Source organism: Phacochoerus africanus, chromosome 10, assembly GCF_016906955.1.
Source record: "Phacochoerus africanus isolate WHEZ1 chromosome 10, ROS_Pafr_v1, whole genome shotgun sequence".
NCBI classification, from domain to species: Eukaryota; Metazoa; Chordata; class Mammalia; order Artiodactyla; family Suidae; genus Phacochoerus; species Phacochoerus africanus.
Window position 1 is genome coordinate 109117502 of NC_062553.1, and position 25748 is coordinate 109143249.

General features: G+C 39.0%; 1 protein-coding gene across 26 annotated transcripts in view; it reads left to right on the plus strand.

Annotated features, from left to right (window-relative positions):
- The window catches only part of CAMK2D (calcium/calmodulin dependent protein kinase II delta), a 304904-nt gene that overhangs the window by 222006 nt on the left and 57150 nt on the right, over window positions 1-25748 (plus strand). For 25 of the 26 annotated variants that reach the window (XM_047798686.1, XM_047798680.1, XM_047798687.1 and 22 more), the window contains exons 6-8: window positions 1511-1583; window positions 12898-13000; window positions 20213-20296. In XM_047798686.1, the coding sequence (XP_047654642.1) occupies window positions 1511-1583; window positions 12898-13000; window positions 20213-20296 (260 nt within the window). Of the gene's footprint in view, window positions 1-1510; window positions 1584-2541; window positions 2608-12897; window positions 13001-20212; window positions 20297-25748 lie in introns of those variants that run through there. The other variant, XM_047798691.1, reaches the window with a different exon arrangement.

Here is a 25748-nt window from a genome sequence, read left to right on the forward strand (position 1 = left end):
ATTTTTATAGAAGGGAAGAGAGTCATATGATTTAACAAATAATCACCAACACTTCAGTCATCTGTATAGTCAAAACCCACCAATGTGTGGGGTTATTTTTTATGGTTTTGTTTATTGTGCAAAAGCTTCTAAGTTTAAAGATCACAATCGATCAAATTTGTGACATTTACATTGTAATAAAGCACATGGTGATTCCTTTTTTTTTTTAATTCAAGAATTTACTCTGAAATAATATTACGAGGACAGTAAATGATTAAAAATGTCCTCATTAAAATAGTTGTTTAGAATCTGACTAGTACCCATGACGATGCGGTTCAGTCCCTGGCCTTGCTCAGTGGGTCAGGGATCCAGTGTTGCAGGGAGCTGTGGTGTAGGTCGCAGATGCGGCTCGGGATCCCGAGTGGCTGTGTCTGTGCTGTAGGCCGGCAGCTGTAGCTCCAATTCGACCCCAAGCCTGGGAACTTCCACATGCCTCAGGTACGGCCCCCAAAAGAAAAAAAGTTAAAAAATAAAATAAATAAAATAGTTGTTTAATCCTTAAGTCAATGAATGTAGTTCTGTTTATATACCTGCCTTTGAATCACACAGTGAACTTGTACAGAATGCATTGCGTGATATGTTCTCTGTTAGCTGTGCGTCAGATGACTGCTCATGAGACTTTATAGGTGCACGTCAGTGATTTCTCCTAATTTAATTAGCAGTCTATCTGACATCTGTGAGCCTTTAATAAGAATAGCATAAATTGTGCATTTTAACATAGTAATAAGCAGATGTTTTCCTTCACTGAGGAAATGTGTTTAACAGTCACCAGTGCCCCAGGGGATTTCAAATTTTATTTATTTTTTCGTAAGTTCTTAGCCCTTGCCCAGACTGTGACCATCCTGAAAGAGGAGTTTGTTTTATGCCATGGGTTTATGTTAAATTCTCCCTCTGGTATGGAGACTTGTGTTAGTTTTCCTATCCATATATATTATACAAGAAGCACCATTTGAGTCAAAATGGTAAATGTCTCCCTCCATTTTTTTTAACCCTTGTTTCACCTGCCACGTCGTCTGTGTTTACCCTCTTGTTTCAACACCTATGTTTAATTGTGACCTCAGATTTTAAACAGTTTAGATGTGTATCAAAATACCCATCAATTTTATATCACTGAAGAGTTTTCCCAGAACACTGGGAATTACTTATAAATTTTTCTCCCTGAATATGGATATTTTGACTTCTAGATACAAATGATTTAATTTGTAGAGTTGCAATGAAAAAAAAAAAAAAGCACAGCTCAAATTGTTTTGTCTGAACATGTCACAAATTGTATGTTGGATGTCATTTTTGTTAGAACCAGAATTAGCTTTATTCAGCATTATTTAATTCTAGTGTAAAGCTAAAAAAATGTGGAAAATATGATTTTTGTTTGTTTGTTTGTTTCGTTTGAACTTTCATTTTATTTTGTATTCAATGTGATTATGTGCCTTTAAAATGTTCTCCCTTCCATTCTGCCCTTGTATCTTTACAGTCATTGTATACAGCAGATTCTAGAAAGTGTAAATCATTGTCACCTAAATGGCATAGTTCACAGGGACTTGAAGGTCAGTATATGGAGTCCATATATCCGAATCAAAGGAAGTGTTTTTGGTTGTTTTTTTTTTTTTCTGGGGAAAGGGCAGAGGGTGGGTATTTAAAATGGTTTCCTTGCCTTTCCCGACTCTTCCGTAAGATGACGAAATGATGAAATGATAATGCATGATGCCTCTTTCAGTTTGCTCATCTACAGGCTAAATATACATCATAGTGAGGGGAAGGACAGTGTCAAGAGCACAACCTGTTGAGTTTCCAAGAAGTAAACCACCAGAGGCAGTAAGGGGGCAGGCTTTCCTGAAATGTCCAGTGTTTGCCTAGAGATAAACTTGGCCTGTGATGTATGTCTGCCTGTAGATTTAAACACCACTTCTGTTCTGAGACCATGGGTTGCTGCAGCAGAACAACTGGTTACGCATTGCTCCATTTGAGGCTGATGAACCCTCAGGCAAGAGATAATAATTGCCAGCTAAATTAAAGCACGCAAAGTTAATGATTTATCAAAAATTCATTACATATCCTAATTTAACCTTAATGGTGCCTTGACTGCTAATGTGACAGCTCTGGAATGATACTAGAAAAATGGGAGAAAATAGGGAAACTGCTTTTTTGCAGTGGGGTGGAGGTGGAGCACAGAAGCTATAAAAATTATAGTTGTGTTCCAGTTCATTTCCTGTGAGGATTTATAACCAGGAAATGAGCTCCTGAATTAAATGAAATATTTTTAAGATGGATTCTTTGAGAACAAAATGGACCCACATTTTGGCTCACATCTGGCAAGATCCTGATTGTTCTGAGGTAGTAGTCACTCTGCTTGAGCATATCTTTACATTACAGAAGATGTTTAAATTCAACCCCAGTTTTCTGCTAGTTTTGCACTCTTGAACCCAGTCTCTCTGAGGGTATACAGACAGTGAGTGTAAGCTTGGAACTAACACACGCCCCCTGGTGTTTGCATGCAGTCATTGCATTCAGCAGATCCTGGAGGCTGTGCTACACTGCCATCAGATGGGCGTAGTCCATCGGGACCTGAAGGTGAGTAATGCCGTTGGAGAAGAAAAACCACCACACAGTTCCTAATGACTGTTCAGCTGCAATTATGCCTGTAAAGGCAAAAACATGAGCAATAAAGTGTGGACTCATTCCAGCACATTACAAAAACAATCCCTCACCACAACCTTTCTTATTCCATCTCAGACCAATATATACATGAGACTTATATAAATCCCATTTCACACAAGAGTAAATAATCTCCTAACATTAGCAATAAATAGGTTGTATTTCCTTCCCCCTAAGAATGAATATGGCATTTAATGTGACTTTGATTAGCACTGATGATCTCTTCTTTCCTAACCTTGTTCTATGGACATAATATGTTTGTTGATCAGACATGTTATTTCATAGTCATACTATTTACACCTAATATGATATAAATAGTTATCAGAATTATAAAATAAATAGAAATTTGTTAGATAAATTTTGGCCCAAGTGATTGAATGCTAAAGAACCCCACTTTGGATGCTGAAGCCTCTTTCTCTTAAGATTAGTTCCAGGAATCGTGAGGACATTGAGGCCTCCTGGTTTTGGGGTTTTTTGTTTTGTTTTGTTTTTTACTGATTTAGAATTTCTAAGGGCCAAGATACTGTCGCCTTTTAGAGTAGATGGAAAAAAGATTAAACAAATTTTAATATCAAATAGTATATAGGTAGCAGACGTAGATACACACGAATACTTTGAAGACTTGACTCAGCTTCTGATACCATTGAGGGTATCAATTTAAATATTTAGAATTTAAATATTTCAGAGAAGACTATTCTTTTATTAATTTTCTGACTCGTTCTCTCAGCATTCAAGTTTTCCTTATGAAATTTCAGAGAACTGGTGAAGGCCTAGAAATTTAAAGTGGAGTTTTTAAATGGGAGAAATAGCACATGTGAGCAGTAAGTAGTTGTGATTCTTCATTTGAAACCTCAGCCTGGAGTTCCCGTCATGGCGTAGTGGTTAACGAATCCGACTAGGAACCATGAGGTTGCGGGTTCGGTCCCTGCCCTTGCTCAGTGGGTTAACGATCCGGCGTTGCCATGAGCTGTGGTGTAGGTTGCAGACTCGGCTCGGATCCCGCGTTGCTGTGGCCCTGGTGTAGGCCGGTGGCTACAGCTCCGATTCGACCCCTAGCCTGGGAACCTCCATATGCCGCGGGAGCGGCCCAAGAAATAGTAAAAAAAAAAAGACAAAAAAAAGAAACCTCAGCCTATCAAGGCTCTAGTACAAAGGTGGCACAGGGTAATTTACAATGTCTTAAACTGTAGTGTATTCAGTGGGAAGACAGACTGGTTTCTCATGGGCAGACTTCTCTAGTTGTAGTAAATTGTAAATCTGTAGTTTCCAATCATTTAGTATGTTCCAGAAGAATATGTCTATAAAGATTCACAGCGAGTTACTTGAAGATGTGATTTGTAAGCAAAACATTGCCTTAGGTTTTTAGAATCTTCCTTTGACTTCAGCTTTAGTCTGAGAGCTTTAAATGTCTAAAGGAAAAGTAGGTTAATGGCTTGTTCTTTTGGGGAACCAAGATAGCACTGTGTCCATCTGCTTACACTTACCAAATTTACCCATCAGGATAAGGGAAAAAATAATATGTTCCTTTGAAAATCCATATATTTTGCAATCACTTCAAAAATTTCTTACTAACCAATGTAAAGATAGTGCCCTGTTTTGTTACTTCTCAGAACTCACAGTGCTTCTCTCTTGTTTAAGTGAAGTTATATAGACATACACGTTATTGATGCTATTTATCAGATACCATATTTAATAAAGATTTATCATTTGAAATGTCTTACTCCATTTCTGTAATTATAAGTGTACTGGAAAATCCAAGGATGAAAAATGTGAATTCTTTTCCACGGCTTTTAAAATGTATTTTGTGAGGTCATGATACTGTACTTCTGTAAGTGTCCAAACTCAGCGGAGCCCTTCGAAGACTGGAACTTTAATCAGAGATGGCAGTGGGCCTAGGATGTGGGCTGGGACGAAAAATATATTTTCTGACATAGGAGCTAAAGTCACTAGTTAAAAACTCAAGCAGGTGATTTCCAGAGAGGCTTACAATCAAAAGAAATAGCCTGCTGCATCCCCCATCAGATTTCTTCCAAGGCAGAAAAGCATTCTTGCTTTCTGTTCTCAGATTTTAGGAGAGGACAGAGATGAACTTCTGATAGGGCTTGTTATGATTTCTGTAATTGTTGTCAAATTGCTGACTTGGATAAACTTGAGTTGAGTCTAATTCTCCTGCCTGTTTCAATAAGCCAGGTGGTAACTATACCGAGAGAGGCCCAGCTCTGCATGAGAGGCAGCCTGTGCACACCCTGCATGTGCTCAGTTGCTGGTGTCATTTGGTGTCTTTTATAGCCACCGTGCACAGTCTGATAAGTACACCACTTATAATAGCATATTTACCAATATTTTAAAATGAAAAATATCAACTGCTGAAATTTATTACTAGGCTTTAAGCAAAATGTTGCCCATACTGTTATTAGGCCATATATTTCTGTTTCCATATCATGATTCATATGTTAATCCATGCACAGTTTAATTTGTCCATTTCAGTGAGATAAAAACACAGGAGGTATTACATTCACCGTCATTATCATAGGCACGTGTGAGCATATGGATCCTGTGCGACTAGTTTGTTTATAAACCCCTCCTGGAACAATAGCCATTTAAGGTATTGTGTTCTCTACAGTACCCACCGTGGGACTTTCTACCTAGTAAATACTTGCAGCACAGTCCTTTCATTTGAGAATGATTGACATTCAACCAAAAGCACATTTATAATATGAGACAACATTGAATAAAATTGGCTGTGTCAATTAATGTTGAATAAAATAAAGAGGAGAAGCAGATCCTCTTTGATACAGTGCTAGCGTATAGATATGTCCTTGAATATTTGAATAACTGCCACTCTTGAGGGTTAGTGGACAGTAGAATCCACCAGATGGAAAGTTATCAGCACCTAGAGACAAGGCTAAGGCACAGGCAGTAGGTTGAGGATGTCCCAGAAACAACAGCGGGAGAAAGTTCAGGGTGGTGGGGTGTTGGCATAACAGCAGCCCCTCAGTCAGCACCAAGGGGAATCCGGCAGGTACATGGACCACAGCCTTTGTCTGAGGTGCATCACTGTCAGGCCAGTTGACATAGATTCAGGCAGTATTAGGGAGAGCTAGCAGTGATGACATAATTATATAGTTGAGGATATGACTCTAGTCTTTGAGAGGGTTTGAATTAAGGCCGAACCTTTAATAATAAAAATGGCAAAGGCTGCCATGTATCAAGCAGTTACTGTATACCCTGCACTGTATTATCATCTCAGCCTTCAGAACAGCTTTGTGGGGAAGGTACTGTGACGCTCCCCGTGTTGCATAAGGGGAGACTTAGCAACCCTGGGTAAAAGAACTTATCCAAGGTCACTCAGCTAATAAGACAGGGTTTGTACCCAAGCAGTTGGTTCCAGGGTCTGCGAGCTTAATCGCTACCACTTCTCAATTCAGTTAGATGAATGAATTGAAAACCCTTTTAGAGACCAAACAATGATGGGGAAAATAATTTTACCAGTAATATTTGGGAAAGTGGGTCTAAATTGAGTGAATCAAGAGATGAAAATAATCCCCACTTATGGATTTTCAGAGCTATACAAAATTTTTATGAATAGATATAAGAAAATTAAAGTGTATTTAAGATATGATGTGGAGCAGCAGGGCAGCATAATTTGGCAAAAGATAGATGTAGAAAGTAAAAATACCTTACTTAGGATATCAGTAAGGTGGCATTGACCACAGCCTTTGGAAAATGAGACCTGGAGAAGAACGAAATGGATTTGTCACATTGAATTTAGGTCACATCTCAACACAGTCAGTCAGGAGTGCTTAAAAATAGGTTGTTTATAAAGAGTGGATTACTATAACTTGGTGTGGTGTAGTTGTGAACTGATCACTTAAAATTCAGGTATCAAAAGAGAAGAAACATTAATCAAGCATTTCTCAAGCACCTACTAAGGCCCCATCTTAGCTGTGGGAATATGTTATAGAGCAAAAGAAAAATAGACCCTGTGTATATGGAATATACAGGCCATTGAATTAAATAACACTTGAAAATATGTGGAAAATGTGTTGGTGTTGTTCCTCCCAGAAGAAAGGAAGACCATCAGACAAGCACTGCATCCAGAAATATATTAGCTTGAAAAGCGGTTGCAATAACAAGTGACAACTCTCGATGTCACAAGAAGTAAAAGAATATCAAATCAGATGTGTTCTCCCATTTAAGAGGCTTGAGAATACAATTTCTGTGAATCAGTTGACAGAAAGAAGTAAGTCAAAGAAGACAGTTATATAGCTCTGCTTTTTCAAATAACTATTTCACACAAAGTAGTAACATTTCTTCAGTTCACAGTCTATTAAAAATGGTTACTAAACTACTTGGTGAACTATCTGGATAGGAGGCTTCATATGTACAGCTGAATCTTTTAGCAACAAATCCACGCCCATGAGTTGCCTCCATGGAAAACACTGTCTTTCTAAAAGTCTACCTCCTGAAGAACAGTACTATTTAATGGAAAAATCATTAGATGAGCAGATGGGTGGCTGGATATAGATGTTTTAATGAAGATGGTAATGCTGGAGATTTGATAGGATTTTTAAGACTATTTCATAAAAATCAAATCAAATGTCTGACCAGGAAAAAAGGAAGTTATTTTCTGGGAATGTCACAAGCATTCAGTAAGTCCTTGTTACCATGAGCAGTAGAGATATCAAATAGTGAATTCCACACTTTTAATAATGATAAGATCACAATTGTTCCACTTTTCACAGAACCATCTTTTTGCAGTAAGTTTAAAGAACATGTCACTTGTACATAATGCTTATCTAGGCATATCAGAAACAAACTATGTGCCAGATTTCATAACTGATGCTGTCATTCTAGTGTTTCTTTATTGGCACTTAGTGTTTGTCAGGCTGCGGAAAGACAGTAACTAATGGGTGAGGTGGTGCTGTGGTTACATTCTGGTTCAATCTACCTGATCCTGTGTGCTGAGAATGTAGAAATAAATCAAGAAACAGGAATGAGATACAGAATGATTCTTAAGAACTCACTCATATATGCATGAGCATAGATATAGTACTGCCTCATCACAAATTTACAGCACACGCATCAGGTGAAAAAACCCATGCTAAGTATATAAATTCAAGCATCCGGGAGGTCCCATCATGGTTCAGCAGTAACGAACCCGACTGGTATCCATGAGGATGCAGGTTCGATCCCTGGCCTCACCCAGTGAGTTAAGGACCCTGCATGGCCCTGAGCTGTGGTGTAGGTCACAGACACAGCTTGGATCTCGCATTGCTGTGGCTGTGGTATAGGCCGGTAGCTACAGCTCCGATTTGACCCCTAGCCTGGGCACTTCCATATGCCCTGATGCAGCCCTAAAAGGATAATAAGTAAGTAAGTAAATAAATGAGTAAATTCCAGCATCCATGCCATGTGAAAATAAAAAAAAAAGTCACTTGTACCGTGTGCACAGGAGAACCTCCAATAAGTGCATGAGGGAGCCTGATACTCAAACTCTTCAATTTATGCAAAATTTCATTTAGTTTATTCCTAGGAGCTTTGTTCACACCTTCTTTGGCAAATGAAAAGTGACTAAAAACACATCAAGGCACTGACTGATTAACTTCATATTGAGATATTGAGACTATCCAATAAAGGAAAGAAATTTAAAAAGAAAATTTCTCTTCTCAAAAGCTGATATCCAAGGGAATGTAAGAATCAAATAATGTAGAATAATAAAACTAATAACCTGTTTTATAATATTCATAAAGAGAAAAGCATTAAAAGGAGTTAAACACATGATTTCACTACATATGTAAATTCCACGTCTTAAGTTTTACTGGTTAGATAGATATCATGTATGTGCACAAATAAATCTGTGATATGAATGTTGAAGATACTAATATGACTAATGTTGAAGATGATCATCACTTTGCCAGATCAGTTCCTAAGTGAAATCATACTAGTTTAGAAATTCTCATGATGTGTTTTTGAGATTCTTGAGAAGCAAAATTTGTCAGGTCTTTTTCATAACTTTCTCCCTGTTTTATTTGAATATGGGTAGTAAATATTTTTGCCTGCTTTAAATTTTTCTAAAAATATCCACTGATATCTAAAAATATACTACCTTTTGAAAATAAATGATCTGTATACCCACAGAGGAGTTTCCTCAGTATCACATCTTTAAAAGGAAGGGATCAGGCAATCTAGCCTCAAGTCCTTGCTTCATCTTTTTGAACCTGCCTACCTCATTTGGAAGCTGAGGACTTGGAATTATTTTATCTCCCAGTCTCTCTCAGGTCTAAAAGGGATTCCAGCAACTTGCCTTGGTACTTTGAGACACTTGAACAGTTTCAAGAGAATCCCAAATCACAATGAAAGAAGTTGCCATTGTATCCATATGGAAGTACAGAACATAACTTGCCAACAGTTGCTGCTCATTACAGCTGATATGCTATAAATGGTTGTTGACACTAAGACCAGATGTCGTGGAAAATCCTGCATCATTAGGAAGCAATGGGGCGGGGAAAGAACCTGTGTGTGAGAATGTCAATAGAATCTATTTAAAAACCAACCTAAAGAGTGATGCATTATAAGAATTTAGAGAAAATCTCAATGTATAAATATTAGCATAATAGATTGCACTTAACTTAGAAATATAGACATTTCTCAAGTTATGAACATTCATTACAGACATTCAGCGTTCTGCACATTGAAAGGGCCAGCTGCATGGGAGTGTAATAGCTGATCACTAATGCATAGATCGTCCCTTGCAGAGGATGAGCTCCTGTGATAAAATACAATGGGATTTTACAATTCTATATATACTGGTGTGAGCTTAAAAGGTATATTAAAAATGTTCATTTGAGAGATGAAGAACGAGCCGCGTAGCTTCAAGAGTCTGAGTCACCCAAATCCACATAGTTCATAACGGTCAGGCCCAGGACATAAATCCAGATCTTCACCCTCTCTCTAGATCCTCCTGTTGCCCATTTCTCTCATAGTGCTGTGCCCCCAGGCTCAACCCAAGCTGTGCTGGAGGCCTGTGTTTCTGATCTCACTTTTCTCATTTGTTTTAGGGAATCAAAGTAGTGGAATAGTAGAGTGTCATGGTGATGCTTTGTAAAGAAGTAGCCATTGATTAAGTGAGAGATTCTATGAGTTCAGCTTTTGTGGAATATAAACCCCCAATTATCTTATTTTCTGTAGACATTCATAATCTGAACTAACCTACTTGCCAACAAACTTTTATAGTATGTGTTTTTAAGTCGGAAGTTATAGAAAGGGTAGTAATTAGGGAAAATCAGAATACATGTGTGGTGCGCTGGTTTAAATGCTGCTTTAGGAGTTCTTGTGATTAAGCCTCCCATATCCTTTCAGAAAAAAAATACATTCCAAAGAACTGTATTTAAATCAAATTTGTGTGGTTTTTTTTAATGTTTCTTTGAAGCTGGCCATTAGAAGCAATTCATGACAAAACATTTTTAGAAAGCAGAGAATCCTTTAGTAAAGTCAACAATCATCCTAAGTTTTCAGTTTGCATTCCCTAATTCTCTAATTTAGGTTTGCCTAAAAGATAGGCTGAAACATGAAGCCATTTCAGTGCTGTTAGTTTTTAAATCTGTGCAGTAACCTTGAAATAGCCATGGCTTTTCCTGTGCATAACTGCAGCTGAACAGTCTTCATGGGTCCAAGGTGAACACACCGATCCAGATGGATGTATTATTTCCTGGATGACTCACAAGGCCCTACAGAGAGGTCTTCGAGGTCATCTCTAGGTATGAGTATTTGCCCCAGTCACTCAGAGGCCATGCGTGATAAACTCAGGTGTTACCTTTCTTGTAAATTGGCAGATACTTCATGCTTAAGGGCATAATGCATACAGCACTGCCCAGACACTTTTTGATTTACAATAAAAATAACAGCATGTTAAATTGTAAGTTTATTCACTACTGACCCTGGCATTTGCTCAACAAACTCAAATACCACTTGAGATTTAAAAGACCTAAGACGATTGTGATTTCTAAAGTGATTGGAGGAGTTCCTTTTGTGGCTCAGCGGTCAACGATGCTGAATAGGATCCATGAGGATGCGGGTTCGATCCCTGGCCTCGATCAGTGGGTTAAGGATCCAGCGTTGCTGTGAGCTGTGGTGTAGGCCGGCAGCTGTAGCTCTGATTCAACCCCTAGCCTGGGAACTTCCATATGCTGCGGGTGCAGCCCTAAAAAAAAATAAATAATAAATAAAAACAAAGCAATTAGAACTCTTGCCCTGAATAAGTCTGTGCATGACAAATTAGGGCAGATCTGTATTAGCAGAGCTCTCAGAAGTCTCCATGTTTTGTGAATGTGAAGACAGAGAACTAAACAGTCACTTACAATTTAATGTGTTTTTTTCCGAGTTGTTTATTCCATAAATTAATAGCTAGAAATCACATCTTGATTAAATTAAAAGGTACAGGAATGTAGTGGACCATAAATTTTAGTTGTAGAATAAAATGTCAAATATTAATTACAGAGCATGGCTAGACCCTACTGATAAACAGTGTTCCAAGTAATTTTGAACGTTAGGTTTTACTACAAGTTATTTCAGCATGGAGATCTTTCATATTCTTGAGACCCCTTCATCCCCAACATCCAAATTAAAATTATTTTGTATTTAGTGTTAAGGTAAAAACCCTATAAGCCCTAAAAAAAATCACCAAATTTTCCTTACAATTACCGATTGTCATAACAGTGATGAATCTGATGGCAGTGAGCAGCAATAGCCTGAAGAAGTCTGGTACTTGATTAAAACTTACTTGCCTACACTCTAGTTCTTGTAGATTTAACCTAATTTCTTCTGAGTTCTGGTTATGAGTCCTTGCTAATTTGCATGGCTGGCTTAATTAATAAATTAAATATTGGTTTAGGCTGTGTTTACACAAGGTCAAAACAACCAACAGAATTAACTAATTCCATAAGAATAAAAAGCCAATTTCATGAAAAAATTGAAATTAGCTGTTTGTCAACACATGGACAAAACCAGTTTGGCTGATTTTCAGATTTTTCAAACAGTCTTTTTGGCACTTGCAGAGTCCATTGTTTCTCAGCTTTTCTCAGGCTGAGAACACCTCTAAATTTGCTGGGTCTTACCCCAGATAGGAAGATATTGAACCATTCTCTCATATGTACATACCAATCCAGACATACATTCATCCAGATACCTGAGGATGATAGGTTCATGGTATGTATTATCAGCCTCCTTTTCCCACCATCTTCTCCATTCATTTTTTTAAAATCCACAGAGGTGGTCCAGGGAAATTCAACACTTTGCCTTGGTGCTTATTTTCAAAGTACCAGTGTGTCTTGATGCCCCGGTTGGGAAACAGTGGTGTAAACGCAGCCTAATTCCAAGACTAAGTTATCAGTCCTTGAGTAATAATAATTACCCAAGAAAATAAAAATGTGTCTTTCTTACAGTATTCTGAGAAGTGAAGATAAATATAGAAGTAATGCTTTGAATCACACTTCGAAGACATAAAATTGTGTTTTAAAAAACTGGCTTATAAAGAGAAAAAAGCCAACTATAACATTTGGCAAATAGTAGTAGACTCTTTCTGCCTTTAAGAATAAACAGATTCTTAAAGACAGCAATTTTAATACATAATTCAGAATAAGACTCCAAAAGTTGTACAGAAATTGTTTGGAAACATTGAGGAATCAAAATCACTACATTCGGGTCCAAACTCTTGAAGTCAACTAGGATTTAATTTGCACAGTTTCATTTGCCAAATGTCTGTAGATTGGTCCAACTCTTGTTATCATTTTGCCAAGTTTCCTTCTGCTGAAAATGTCTGTGCTCTGCTAGGCTTCTAAGCCAATGTCCGTGGCCAAGTCTGGACCTCAGTCAGCCCTTGGAAGCATGTGAGCAGGTCAAGACAGGTGCTCCCATTCATTTGATCTTTCCCCAAGTATATTCTCTCTTCACCCCAGTATCTCTCCAGTACCCTCTGCATCTGTCTGAAACCTGCACACATGATCATTTGTAATCATTTTCTAACCGTATTTTCCCTGGGATTTAGGAATGACAGTCTCCGGGAGAGAGGACAGTGCATGACTATTTTGTTGGGTTTAGTTGTTTTTTGGTTTTTTTTTCTTCCCCTAATCTTATAAAATGTTAGTTTTGAACAGTCACTTAAAATAGGTTCTCACTTCAGTCTCTCTTTTTTCTTTCTAAATAAAGCCTGAGAATTTGCTTTTAGCTAGCAAATCCAAGGGAGCAGCTGTGAAACTGGCAGACTTTGGCTTAGCCATAGAAGTTCAAGGAGACCAGCAGGCGTGGTTCGGTGAGTAGGGCCTCTCCCTCCTTCATGCTGTATGTACTCTTCCAGCTCCAGTCACATTCTACTTCCTAACCAAAATAGAACGAAATGTTCGTTCTGACAACTTGACCAATTTTAAGATAGTGGGCTTTTTTATAAGTACCTAATTTGACTGACATTAAAGCATATATAATTTAAGGGAAATAGGAGAGCAATAGTAGCACATAGACACTTTTTCTTGAAGGATAGATAAAAAAATGGATATTGTACTAAGAATTCATAGGAGAATTGCAATATTCAAAGAGTACTTTATTTGAGAGAAAATTGTTCACATACAGCCTTACTTGATGCTAAAAACTTCTGCGTAAATAGTAGCTACTCAGGAAATACTTGCAAAATATTTTACATATTTTTTGATCAGCAAATTTAAGTTTAAAGATATTATGAAGTACATATAGAAAGAGATGTATATAATATGTAACATTTCTATGTGTGTGTGTGTGTTTCATACTATCTTCTCTTTCTCCAAAGTGCCAGTTTCTTTCCTCAGTTTTGATAATTTTGAAGTTTCTACTTGAAGAAATTTGTTTCCTTGCAATTAAGGAAGAGATTAACTCTAAACAAATATATAGTATTTCTAAACAAGCTTATGGATTGTTTTGATATTTAGCCTAAATAAATTATTTCATCCGCTGTTGTTTTTTTTTTTCTTTTGGGGGCCACACTTGCAGCATATGGAAGTTCCCAGGCGTGGGGTCGAATGGCAGCTACAGCTGCCGGCCTACACCACAGCCACAGCCACACGGGATATGAGCTGCATCTGCCACCTACACCACAGCTCATGGCAATGGTGGAGCCTTAACCCACTAAGCAAGGCCATGGATCGAACCTGCATCCTCATGGGTCCTAGTCAGCACTGTTAACCACTGAGCCATGAAGGGAACTCCTGATCCACTGATTTTCTTATGCCTCTTTTTCTGCCGTTTCCCAGGATTAACCCATTTTGCATGTAGTGTCTTAAAATATAACCTCTCCCCACGCCTCAGTCTTACTTTGCTGACTTTCAATGTATTGAGATTAGATAATTTTTTTTAAATGCCCTTCACTTTGAATTGCTTTTCCTCTGAACAGCAATTGCAAATAGAGAGCTCAAAAAATGCTTACTTCTTTTGTTATATGCAGATGCTTCTACAGATCCCTAAACATACACATGTAGTAAAATGTACACAGAGCTCCCAGGATTCTCCGTGTCTCTCTGATCTGCCCCAGCTAGTTAATGAGAGTGGCTGGTAGGGCAGCCTTGTCCATCTCCTCTGAAGGCAGCCTAATTTAGGACCTCATTTTCTGCTACCTTTCTTGTTTCAATAGTGTCTGACGGTTATCCTTGTCTGTGATACCTCTCAAGTTTAATACTGCCTTTTACATTAAGGCTCTCCTTACCCACCAGGTGAATTTAACACCTCCAAATTTAGCATTTGGTTTGTCACAATTTGACGTATGAGTGAGCTTGTTCCTGTTAATTTCAAACTGAAAGAAGGTAGGACCTAGAATTAGTTCTATAAATTTGAGATTCAGAGATATCTTTTCATCCTAGGAAAGAATATGGTTGACGCAAATAAAGAATATATAGTAAGGAGTTGGGGTCCAACAGGAAATGATGGAGCTATCACAGAAATGGGCAGAGCAAATCACTAAAGATACATAAATTAATTAGGAGGTCCTGCCCCTCAAGATGCTCGTACTTCCATATCTGTAAGTATTTAGCACCCAGTGGTGGAGCACCTGTAGCTGTGGCGTATGAGGTGCTCTGGAGCACAAAAGAGGGATTATGAAATTCTGCCTCTGGAAAAAGTTTCAGTAATTGGGGTAAGGCTTCTGCCTTCCTAGGGGCTGAATAGGAATTTTATTCACTGGGAGGCAGGGATATAAAGGCATTCCAGACAGAGAGATCCGCAAATGCAAAATCTCAGAGGCATGAAATGATTTTTTTCTATTCGAAGAACAGCAGAAGTTTATTATAGCTAAAGTATAGAGTATACTGAGATGAGTGTAGTTAATGAGGTAGGAAAGGATTTTATGCCCTCTTGAAGGTTTTGGCATTTATCTCCTAAGTTCCAGGGATCTGTTGAAAATTAAGTAGAGAAGGACCTAATTGGGTTTATGTTGTGTGATGATTTGGGTAGCAATGTGGAGGATGGCATTAGGGTGGCCCGAAGGCAAGGAACCAGTTAAGCTAATGCAGTAGTTCAAATTATGCATGAAGACAGCTTGAACCAAGGAGTATGTAGGAGCAAATTCCAGGTGCCATGCAGAAAGGACAGGAACCCTGAACTCTCAGGGTATCTGTTTAGAGGAAACCAGAGTCCCAGAAATTGGGTTCAAAGACAACTCTAGTCCTGACTAAAGCAAAGCAGGATCCTACTTCATGAGATACCAAAAGAGGGGCTTGGGCTCAGGGATGTAATTGCCAGAACCGTGTACACGATGCTGATTGGATAGCAGGAATAAGACAGAGCCTTATTATCAGAGCTGAAGCTCAAATTTATCATCAGCACCTTGGATGATGCTTACAGGAGTCCTGGCCTTGGGCTCCCGAAAACTTGCCTGTCCAGGGTTCTATGTATGACCTCTTCTGCCAGATCACAAGCTGTTTGAGGGACTGTGTATAATGAAAAGTTTCTGCTTTTTGAATTAAAATGCTTGAGCTTATGTCCTGACTCTGATTCTTAATAGCTGTGTGACAATGGGCAAGTCACTTTGTGAGGTCAGTGTCCTCCTTGTTGATGGAGATAATAAACAAACACTATTTCATGGGGCTATTAGACTTAAGTGAAGTAGTCCCTTGGAATATGTCTGGGCTTTGAAAGCTGTTGAGTAAGTTGTCAAAACCGTCTTGGAGTGAAACACTCACAGTATTTTGCCTACATAGGGAAGGTTATTGAGTGAATGACCAAGTATCAGGCTAGTGAAAGCAAAAGAATCCAGATCAAAGTACCCAGATTTTTCAAATTGTGATTATTCATGTCTCAAAGCAGACTAGTCCTGTAGAAACAATGACAGATGTAAAGTAAAATTTCCATTTTTTTTCTTCAGTATACTGACATCAGTTAAGTTCTTGCTAAAGCACCTATGAGGATAATGACTTTTAAGAAGTACATTTTAAGTTCTAAGAAAGTGCAGCGTTTCAAAAGTGTATAAACATAGTCTTTAAGCTTAAAGAATACTTTTTTTCCTTTAGCTTTTTTTAAAGCTTTTTTTTTGGGGGGGGGGTTATTCTGCTCAAGTTCAGGTGAATCCTCATGGTTTCCTAAGTGAAGGAAAAGTGGGTATGTGTTGTCTGTACTACATTTCTTTGGGGGGTATTGCCTGCTATATTTTAAGTTTTAGGAGTAAAGGCATATTTTATTATGAATGACTAGTTTTGATATTTATTCAGTATTACCTGTCATCATAGTCTCATGTAGTCAATTTTATCCTTTAAGTAAGTGTTGAGGAGGGAACCTTTTTATTATAATAAGAAAAGAACAGAACTATTTATACATTATGTGTAATGCCAGAGTTTCAGGCTTTTGCATAATTTTATTTTAGTAAATACAAGAGGCTATTACAAATGAGAAAAATAAAACCATACGAGTCATTATAGAAGCTATTTATTTTTCCCCCCACTTTCAAGTTCAAATGTTTATTTTTCCCATGTTACTTCTGTCTTTCCAGCTCTGATCTATTTGAATACTAGCCAAAAAGGCTAGAAGTAACATCCTGTTGTCATTACACTTGTTAGAAAGGCTAGAAAATTTATCAAAGAGAATAACCTGTTTCTCCTGTGGGACTGGAAATGCTGCTTGCAATATGTTTCTATTTTTTTGTTGCTGCTAGAGGGAAAAAAAAAAAAGGGCTAACTACCATGATCTTATTTCATGGAAGAATTCTTTTACTGGGTTGCTGTTATGTCTTATTTTAAATATTAAAGTTCTTTTTAATGGCAGTATGTTCCAATGGATACATTCCCAACAGTAAGTAATTCTCTCTTCTCTTTGATCTGTTCTGGTATTCCTACTGGTTTTTCAGAGTAAAAAACACATGCTATCTCTAAAGAAGGCAAGTTCTTATTAAATTCCCTGTTGATAGCATATATGATAATAAACTAGATTCCTAGGAGCTTAATCTCCTGCTGAAGAAGACCTTATTTATTTTACCTTTAAGTATTTCTGTATTCATGTCATAGAATATGACATCCTTGGAACGTGCACTTAGGTGCAGGCTTCAATATTCTTGGGAATAAGGACCCCCACTCACTGTTCAAGGGATAGTTGTGCTAAATGAGAATGAGGGCACGGTGTTCTCCTAGCATGTTAGTCTCCAGAAGAGGATTGTATTTAACTTACATTTAATATTATCTTTTCAGTTTCTCTTGTGGCTTAGAGGGTGAAGAATCTGACCTAGGACCTATGAGGAGGCAGGTCCAATCCCTGGCCTCACTCAGTGAGTTAAGGATCCAGTGTTGCTGCAAGCTACAGCATAGGTCACAGATGCAGCTGGGATCTGGCATTGCTGTGGCTGTGGTGTAGGCCAGCAGCTGCAGCCCCGTTTCAACCCCTGGCCTGGGAATGTCCATAGGCCACAGGAGCAGCCCTAAAAAGAAAAAAAATATATCTTTTCATTTCTTAGGTAGTGATTTACTTCCCTATCTTTTCTACCAAGATGAAATCGCATCAATATTTGCTGCTCCAGGCCATGTGTTCTACTAAGTTATATAAGACATACATTAAAGTCTAACAATTCTTGACAAGAGGGTGCAGATGGTATAGGAAAGGGTAGCCAAAATTCAGAGGAAGACAGGACCACTAAGAACTGTAGTTAGCTAAAGAGATCTCTAACATGGAAATAATTTAGGGCCACTTTCTGTTAGAGAAAAGGTAGGGGGGAAAAGTAAAAGTCCAAGGGACAAAAAAAGTATGATCAAGGGTGAGAGTGAGAAGTTTATTTTCAAGAGACCTTAAAGAGAGTTTTAGGTAAAGTGTCAGAAGTAGAAAGAAATCACATGGGGTGGACAACGGTGTGGAACCAGATAAAGGATGTGAAAGTACCGGCTAGGACCTCAGTCTTTAATCTGGCCTTGGGCATGTGTTTCTCATTGGATTCCCTTTGTCGAAGAGGAATGGTTGGAGTGAGGGAGCAGGCATGGCCGTGAGAGGCACTGGGCCTCTCTCAAACTGTTGTGCCTTCCCTGCCTGCGCTTCAGCAGACTCCCCATCGCTCCTTCAAGTAATCCCTGAACTCTAGGCAGGGGACCTGCCATTGTTGCCCAGTAATTCTTTTCACCTCCTAACTACTGGGCAGACAGTCCGGTCAAGTTTGAGACAGAGATGGATCGACTGTGGTAAAGTTTAAACTACAACATACAGGTCTTTTCTTAAAGTCCCTTCTCTTTGTACAACCTGTCCTCCTTTAAAACAAAAGAGAGGAGGAGTAATGAAAGTGAGGGCGAGGGCGGGGTAGTGAAATCCAGAATTCTTTGCCTCATTCTCTAGTATAACTTTGTTCAAAGAAATAGCCGTGCTATCATATGGATGCTTGTTTTTAAGTGCGAATGCGTCATGGAAATGGGGGGTGAGCTTCTTTCTCGGGCACTTTGCATCCCAGTAAATACATAATGTGCTTCCTCAGTGATGTGTAGTCAGACGACTTCCTGATTACGTATCCACTTAAGGATCATTTTCCAGTTTTTTTGTGTGCCTTTACAGAAAACTTCCAAATAGGAATGGTTTGTTTTGATATTGTTAAAAGTAAATATTTTTATTTGAAAACCATTATTTTCGGAAATGAGAAATATTTTACTCTAGATTCGAGCCGTAAGTTGTCATCTGAGTGAACCTTGTTGGATTCTACACTGGTTTATGTAAGAGGAAGCTTTCTGTTGCCATCTAGTTCCTCATACCACATCTCTTAAGTTAAAAGTCTACGTGATATTTGTTCAGAAATGATTCATCTGAATATTCCTGGGCCTCCTCTTTAGTTGCCTATTCTAAGTGCACACTGATTATTTATTTATTAGTACACAGTGAGCTCTTTGATAGATTTTGAGCTCATTTCTTCTCCTAGTGAGTTCTGAAGTTACTCTCAGCCCCTTCCCCCATCCCCTATAGCAGGCATGGCCATGAGAGGCACTGGGCCTCTCTCAAAAATATTTACTGAAAATATGCTCTAAATTTGTCCCTAGGATCTGTTTGGGGGCCTTCCATTTTATGGGTGAATAATGCTTACAATAAAGTTACGTAGGCATCATCAGGATTATCATCTTTTGCAAGGTTCTAACCTCATCTTCAGTTTTCTCGTAATTTCTTTTCAGGTGTAGGTGAGAATGTTCTCATCTTTTTCACAGGTTTAGTTTTAACTCCCACATAAGTAAGAATCATAACTGCTAACCAAGTGGCCTGAAGTGTACACACCAACTCTGCAGCACAGGAGATTGGCTTTCATATCTGGAAAAAAAAAAAAGATGCGTTTTTTCCTTTCTTTTTTCTTGTTTGCTCTTTATTTCTTTTATTTTTTTAAATCTTTTTTAGGGCTGCACTCATGGCATATGGAAGTTCCCAGGCTAGGGGTCAAATTGGAGCTGTAGCCGCCAGCCTACAGCCACAGCAATGCTGGATCTGAGCTGTGTCTGTGACCTACACCACAGCTCATGGCAATGCAGGATCCTGACCCTACTATGTGAGGCTAGGGATCGAACCTGCATCCTCATGAACACTTGGACTCATTTCTGCTGCACCACAATGGAAACTTCTCTTTTTTTGCTTTTTAGGGTCGCAGGTGTGGCACATGGAAGTGCCCAGGCTAGGGGCCACAGCCACAGCAACACCAGATCTGAACTTTGTCTGGGACCTACACCACAGCTCATGACAAAGCAGGATCCTTTAACCCACTGAGCGGGGCCAGGGATCAAACCTGCATCCTCATGGATGCTAGTCAGGTTTGTTACCGCTGAGCCACGATGTGAACTCTGATGTGTTTTTTCTAATAGGCTACAAAGCAGGAGAGATTAGTGTTGACACTGCTATGGAGAGAAACTCATCCGTATTATCTGAGTCCTCTGAGAGCCTTGTTCTATCTTGACAAACAGATTAACATTTAACAGATTAAAAAAAAATCCCTAAGAAATTTTCTTCCTGAGTTTGCCATTTCATACTGGTTTTGTCAACTTGGTTTTGATTCATTAACGTCTGTTTTGCCTAGGTTTTGCTGGCACACCTGGCTATCTTTCTCCGGAAGTTTTACGTAAAGATCCTTATGGAAAGCCAGTGGACATGTGGGCATGTGGTAAGGAATCCTTTTCATGCAAATTTTGCAGTACACAGAATTGTTATAATTAAAAATAGAATATTTATTTATTTAGAGAAAACGAGCTGACTTTATGTTCCCGAAGCACTTTCAAAACCGGAAGCCCAATACAAAAAATAGTAGCTTTTAAATTTGAGGTTGATTCTCTCTAGCAGTCAACTTAAGGGTTCTCATTCTCAGACTTAAGCTTACAACACAATCCACTGGGGGACCAGTTAAAGCAGATTTCTATTTCTGATTTGGTAGGTCTGGGGCCCGGAGCATTCGCTTTTTTAACTTAACAAGTTCCCAGGTGATGCTGATACTCATGGTCTTGGGAGGCACTTTGAGAGCAGAGCCATCAGAGGTCGTGTGTTTATTCTCTCACCTCCTCCAGGCAGCCATTACCACAGATGTCATGTTTGTACCACGAGGTGCTCAGCAGGGATTAGCAGGGAAAGAGAGGATCTTGGAAAAGAATGAAATCGACTGTCCTGCGGGGACTGAGCTTTGATTTAGGCCTTTAACAACTAATGCTAATCATGAAGTAGCCTGTGAGTTTCCCTAGTGGCTTAGCAGTTAAGGATCCAGTGTTGTCACTGCTGTGGCACAGGTTGCTACTGTGGTGAGGGCTGCATCTCTGGCCCTGGAACTTCCACGTGCCACGAGTGTGGCCAAAAAAAAAAATACCTTGTGCAAGCTCAAAGATATAGAATGAAGGGGAGTTCCACTAGTTTTTGTTACAGAATTTCTAGATGTCCATACATACTTGAAATAGGTGAGAGACTGAAATAAAAGGAATATTTTAGTGTCTTCTGAAACATTATTCTATTGGGGTTATTGACAGGAGCTAATCCTCTAGGTTCCTGATACTGTATCATTAGCATCAATAACTTGGTGTTTGATCTTAAACCGGGTGTGTCTTGGGCTTTTAGAATTACCTCCATGCCCAGGAAGGCAGTTATGAGAAGGGCACAGTATTTGGAGTCACAGCTCCTGGATTCAAGTCTTTGCTTTGCACCTACGCACCCCATCTCCTTCATACCTCCCAGTCGGCTTCTTTACCTGTAAAATGGAAATATTTTACCCTCACAGAATTGTATGAGGGTCAAATAGGGTATGCGTTAAATGAGGACATGTGATTGTTTCTAAAGTAATGTAAAATGCAAACAGCTATTATTATTTGAAAAAATTGGAATTGTTCCTTAATTAAAGGGTACAGTCTTAGATGTGCCCCAAGCTCCATCTTCCTTCTGCCTCCCTGAGAGTATTTCCAAAGCAGGAGCTCTAAAATGCCTTTGGGTTAGAGCATTACCACACAATGTCCCGTTCCAATCTAAATGTTAATGGCAGATACCTCAAATATTTCCCTTGCAGTGAATCAGCCCCCATCACAGATGTGTTTTTGGTGATGAATTTAAAAAGGAGCAGAATGCCCTGGGAGACAGGCAGAGGCAGGTGGATTTTATGGAGAGTACAGTGGACAGGGTGTAGCCAAAGTCTAGCCCTTGGACCTGACCCAAGAGAGTGTGGTGTAGACGGGTCAGAACCAGGGCAAGTCTCAGTATCTCAGCTTCCTCATATAAAAGGGAGGTAATAACAGTACTTGCCTCGTAAAACTGCCGCGAGGATTTTTCGAATAAATGTGTTATTACTTACTGTTATTATTAGAAAGTGTTAACTTATAAATGAAGTTTCTAGATAACTGATAATGTAGCCTTATGAGAGAGACTGAACACATTTTAACAGACGACTCAGAATTTTTATTCTGATCATCAGCTGTACATTATAATGCCTTCACCTGAATACCAAACACTCTCTCTGCTTTCCTTGTTCGCTTTTAAATTCTTTTCTCGCATGCCTTTTATTTTACAAAAGATGTTATTGTGGACCAATTTCACAGCTCCTGGATCATATCTCGTTCATTTAAATCAAGAACCCACTTATTTGGGTTCTTGCATTCAAAACACTTTTTACAGTGGATCCATGTTATTGGTATTGAAGAATATCAGGTCCTCTAAAAAGAAAACAAAACAAAACACTGATATTTTGTACTAGGTGTTCTTTCCTGGCTGTGAAGCAGAGCAGGGCTGAAATGTATATAAATAGAAATGTGAAGCTCCTTCATGGGCCCTCTGCTTTAGTGCTCTGAGCTCAGAGGGAGCAGTTGCATTTTTAATAACGATGGCATATTCACAGAGTTTAAACTCACTGTCTTAAGCTCACCAAACACACGATGCTCAACTTCTATATTACTTGGGTAAATTTGAGTACCCTTGGTTGTGGTTGTTGGATTTCCTGTTTGAGTGCATTTGCACAATGCAGTTTTTATAGCTAACCTTTGAAATCAGTGACATTATCTTGTAATAATGGGATCTTATGTGCAATGTGAGATAAGTTCTAGGGTAGGAGCTCTAAACTTACTTGGCTGGAAGGGGGAAAAAAGATAGGTACAGAGTGGTTTCCCTCCTTGTCTGAGCTATATACCGTTCTTAAAACAATGTAAATAAATATTAGATACTGCTGGGTACATGCAAACATAAATGTACAGGCAGGCACACACAGATCTCATGAATGACTCTAGGAACCTAGAGGCACAGGGCATCTCACAGATTTCAGCTGGCTTTGCCATGAGCAGAGCCACCTTCCTTCTTCCTCAGTTCTGTCTTTGCCTTTTCTTTCTTCATACAGTTATTTACAAACAGCCAGATCCCTTTGTGACAAGCCTTGCCCTAACATTAGAGCATGTATTTGCTACCAGGTCCCATTTTCTTAGAGATTGTGGCATCTTTTCATTGCAAGACTAGAAATACACTTGGGAACACACAGTAATGTCTTAGGTATTCTCACATTACAAGTTTGGGGGAAAGGACCTCCCCCTGCCCATACCAGGAACATCATAATGGAGTTTTCTTCTGCCTTTTGTTCCATTTCTGGATCAGTGCTATGGGTTTGGAATATTGTTTAACCACTTTATTATATGTCTTAATTAAATTATATTCACTTTATTTATAATATGGTGCCCCTTTCTTCATCCCCATTGTAATAACCACCATGGTAACACACACATTATTTGACTGCTTTTAGGCAATACTTTATCTTTTTTTTTTTTTTGTCTTTTTGCCATTTTTCTCAGGCTGCTCCCACGACATATGGAGGTTCCCAGGCTAGGGGTCAAATCAGAGCTGTAGCCGCCAGCCTACACCACAGCCACAGCAACAAGGGATCCAAGTTGAGTGTGTGACCTACACCACAGCTCACAGCAACACCAGATCCTTAACCCACTGAGCAAGGCCAGGGATTGAACCCGCAACCTCATGGTTCCTAGTCAGATTTGCATTAACCACTGAGCCACTACGAGAACTCCAAGGCAATGCTATATCTTAAGAGAAACTATTTTAGAACCATCCATCAGCACTATCTCCTGCCAACCGAATAACTACTCCTTTGCAAAGCTAGACATTGGATAGTGTAGAAAGAAATCACATAACCCAGATAACAAAAGAAGTGCATAATAAGCCATTTAGCAAAATGGCAGGTAATCTTCTCTGTGAATTAAACTATGAGCAGTCATTGCAGCTGTCTTTGGGCAGTTGACACCAAACAGAGTGAAGCACAGCATTGGCATAATGGCTGAAGTCAGTGCATTATTTTTATTAGAAACGTGCAATAATCTGTACACAGGAAATTCAAATACCTACCACCATTGGCATTTGAATGCTTTGTGATCTCACACAGAATATAGTCTGCCTGTACCTGGGCTTTGAAAGCTGCTAGTCCATTATTAAAAAGTAAATGATAGACATTAATGATGGAAGAACATAGCCCTGTGCTCTGCCATTAACAACAGTAAATTGATTTGATAGTTTTCCTGCATGTATCACTATTTCCATAATTCCCTAATGAGATGAGCAAATGTTGCATATAGATGTCACTAAATCACTGGGTTTTTTTTGTTTTTTTGTTTTTTTGTTTTTGTCTTTTTGCTATTTCCTTGGGCCACTCCCACAGCATATGGAGGTTCCCAGGCTAGGGGTCGAATCGGAGCTGTAGCCCCCAGCCTAAGCCAGAGCCACAGCAATGCAGGATCCGAGACACATCTGCGACCTACACCACAGCTCACGGCAACGCCAGATCGTTAACCCACTGAGCAAGGGCAGGGATCGAACCCGCAACCTCGTGGTTCCTAGTCGGATTTGTTAACCACTGCGCCACGACGGGAACTCCAAATCACTGGTTTTTAACTGAACTTCTTTCTTGGCTTTAAAAAATAATAAATGGGGAGGGAATTCCCGTCATGGCTCAGCGGAAACGAGTCGACTTGTATCCATGAGGATGCAGGTTTGATCCCTGGCCTCGCTAAGTGGATTAAGGATCTGGCGTTGTCCTGAGCTCTGCTGTAGGTCGCAGATGCAGCTCAGATCCTGCATTGCTGGTGTAGGCCAGCAGCTCCAGCTCCAATTCAGCCCCTAGCCTAGGAACTTCCATATGCCGCAGATGCAGCCATAAAAAAGAAAAAAAGAAAAAGAAATAAATAGGCATTGACAATTTCACATCGGTCTGCACAGTAGTCTTGAACTTTTTTCTTTAAATCTTCTGACCTGAAAGTATTTTTAAATCTACTGTATTTAAACTATTATTTTATTAAAAGTACATTTTTTTGTATGTGAAAACCCCTCAATCAGACAATTAAAGCATGAGCATTAATATACATAGTGGCTGCTAATTCTTGGGGAATGCTGCGTGAGCTTTTCCTTCCAGAGAGCTGCCACCAAGTGTCAACCAGTAACACACAAGAACAGAGCCTCAGAAGCAGGCCAGGACTAGGTCAGAATGCTAGATGGCACAGTTGTGAGTCTGTTTTAAAATTTTATAACAGCTGAACTCCAGATGTCTACTAGAAAAATATCTCATCAAAATTAATGTAGACTATTTTCATTACAGAGCTGATTTTCTTCCTCACCCCGTAAACCATAGCTGAGGGTTAACTACTTTGGTACATTCTCTTTTCTACTTGCATCCTGGGAACACAGACACAGACACGAATCATCATCGTTATTACCATTAGATGCATCTGTTACATCAGATGGTAAAAAAAAAAAAAAAGAAATTTAAATGAATGCACATTGTCTATTAGTGAAAGATGGAAAAAATATTTTTATATTGTGAAGGTAAAGTACCAATATTGTGATTTTCTGCATTGTCCTTTTTTTTAAAAACTCCACTGTGATAAAGTTACTTTCCATCTTGATTTAAAAGCCTCATTGGGTTTTTATGTAAGAATACTGTTTAAAATGCTTCATTCTGGTTATGATCGGCTTTTGAACTGGGTCTTCCGGAAGCAGGTTAGAAAAGTCGAGGGCAGTTAAACCCTTGTTCAAAGCCATATGAGCTGCAACAGTGTCTGTCACATAAAGATGTCAGGACTGATGGACAGGAGCAGGGCTAGATG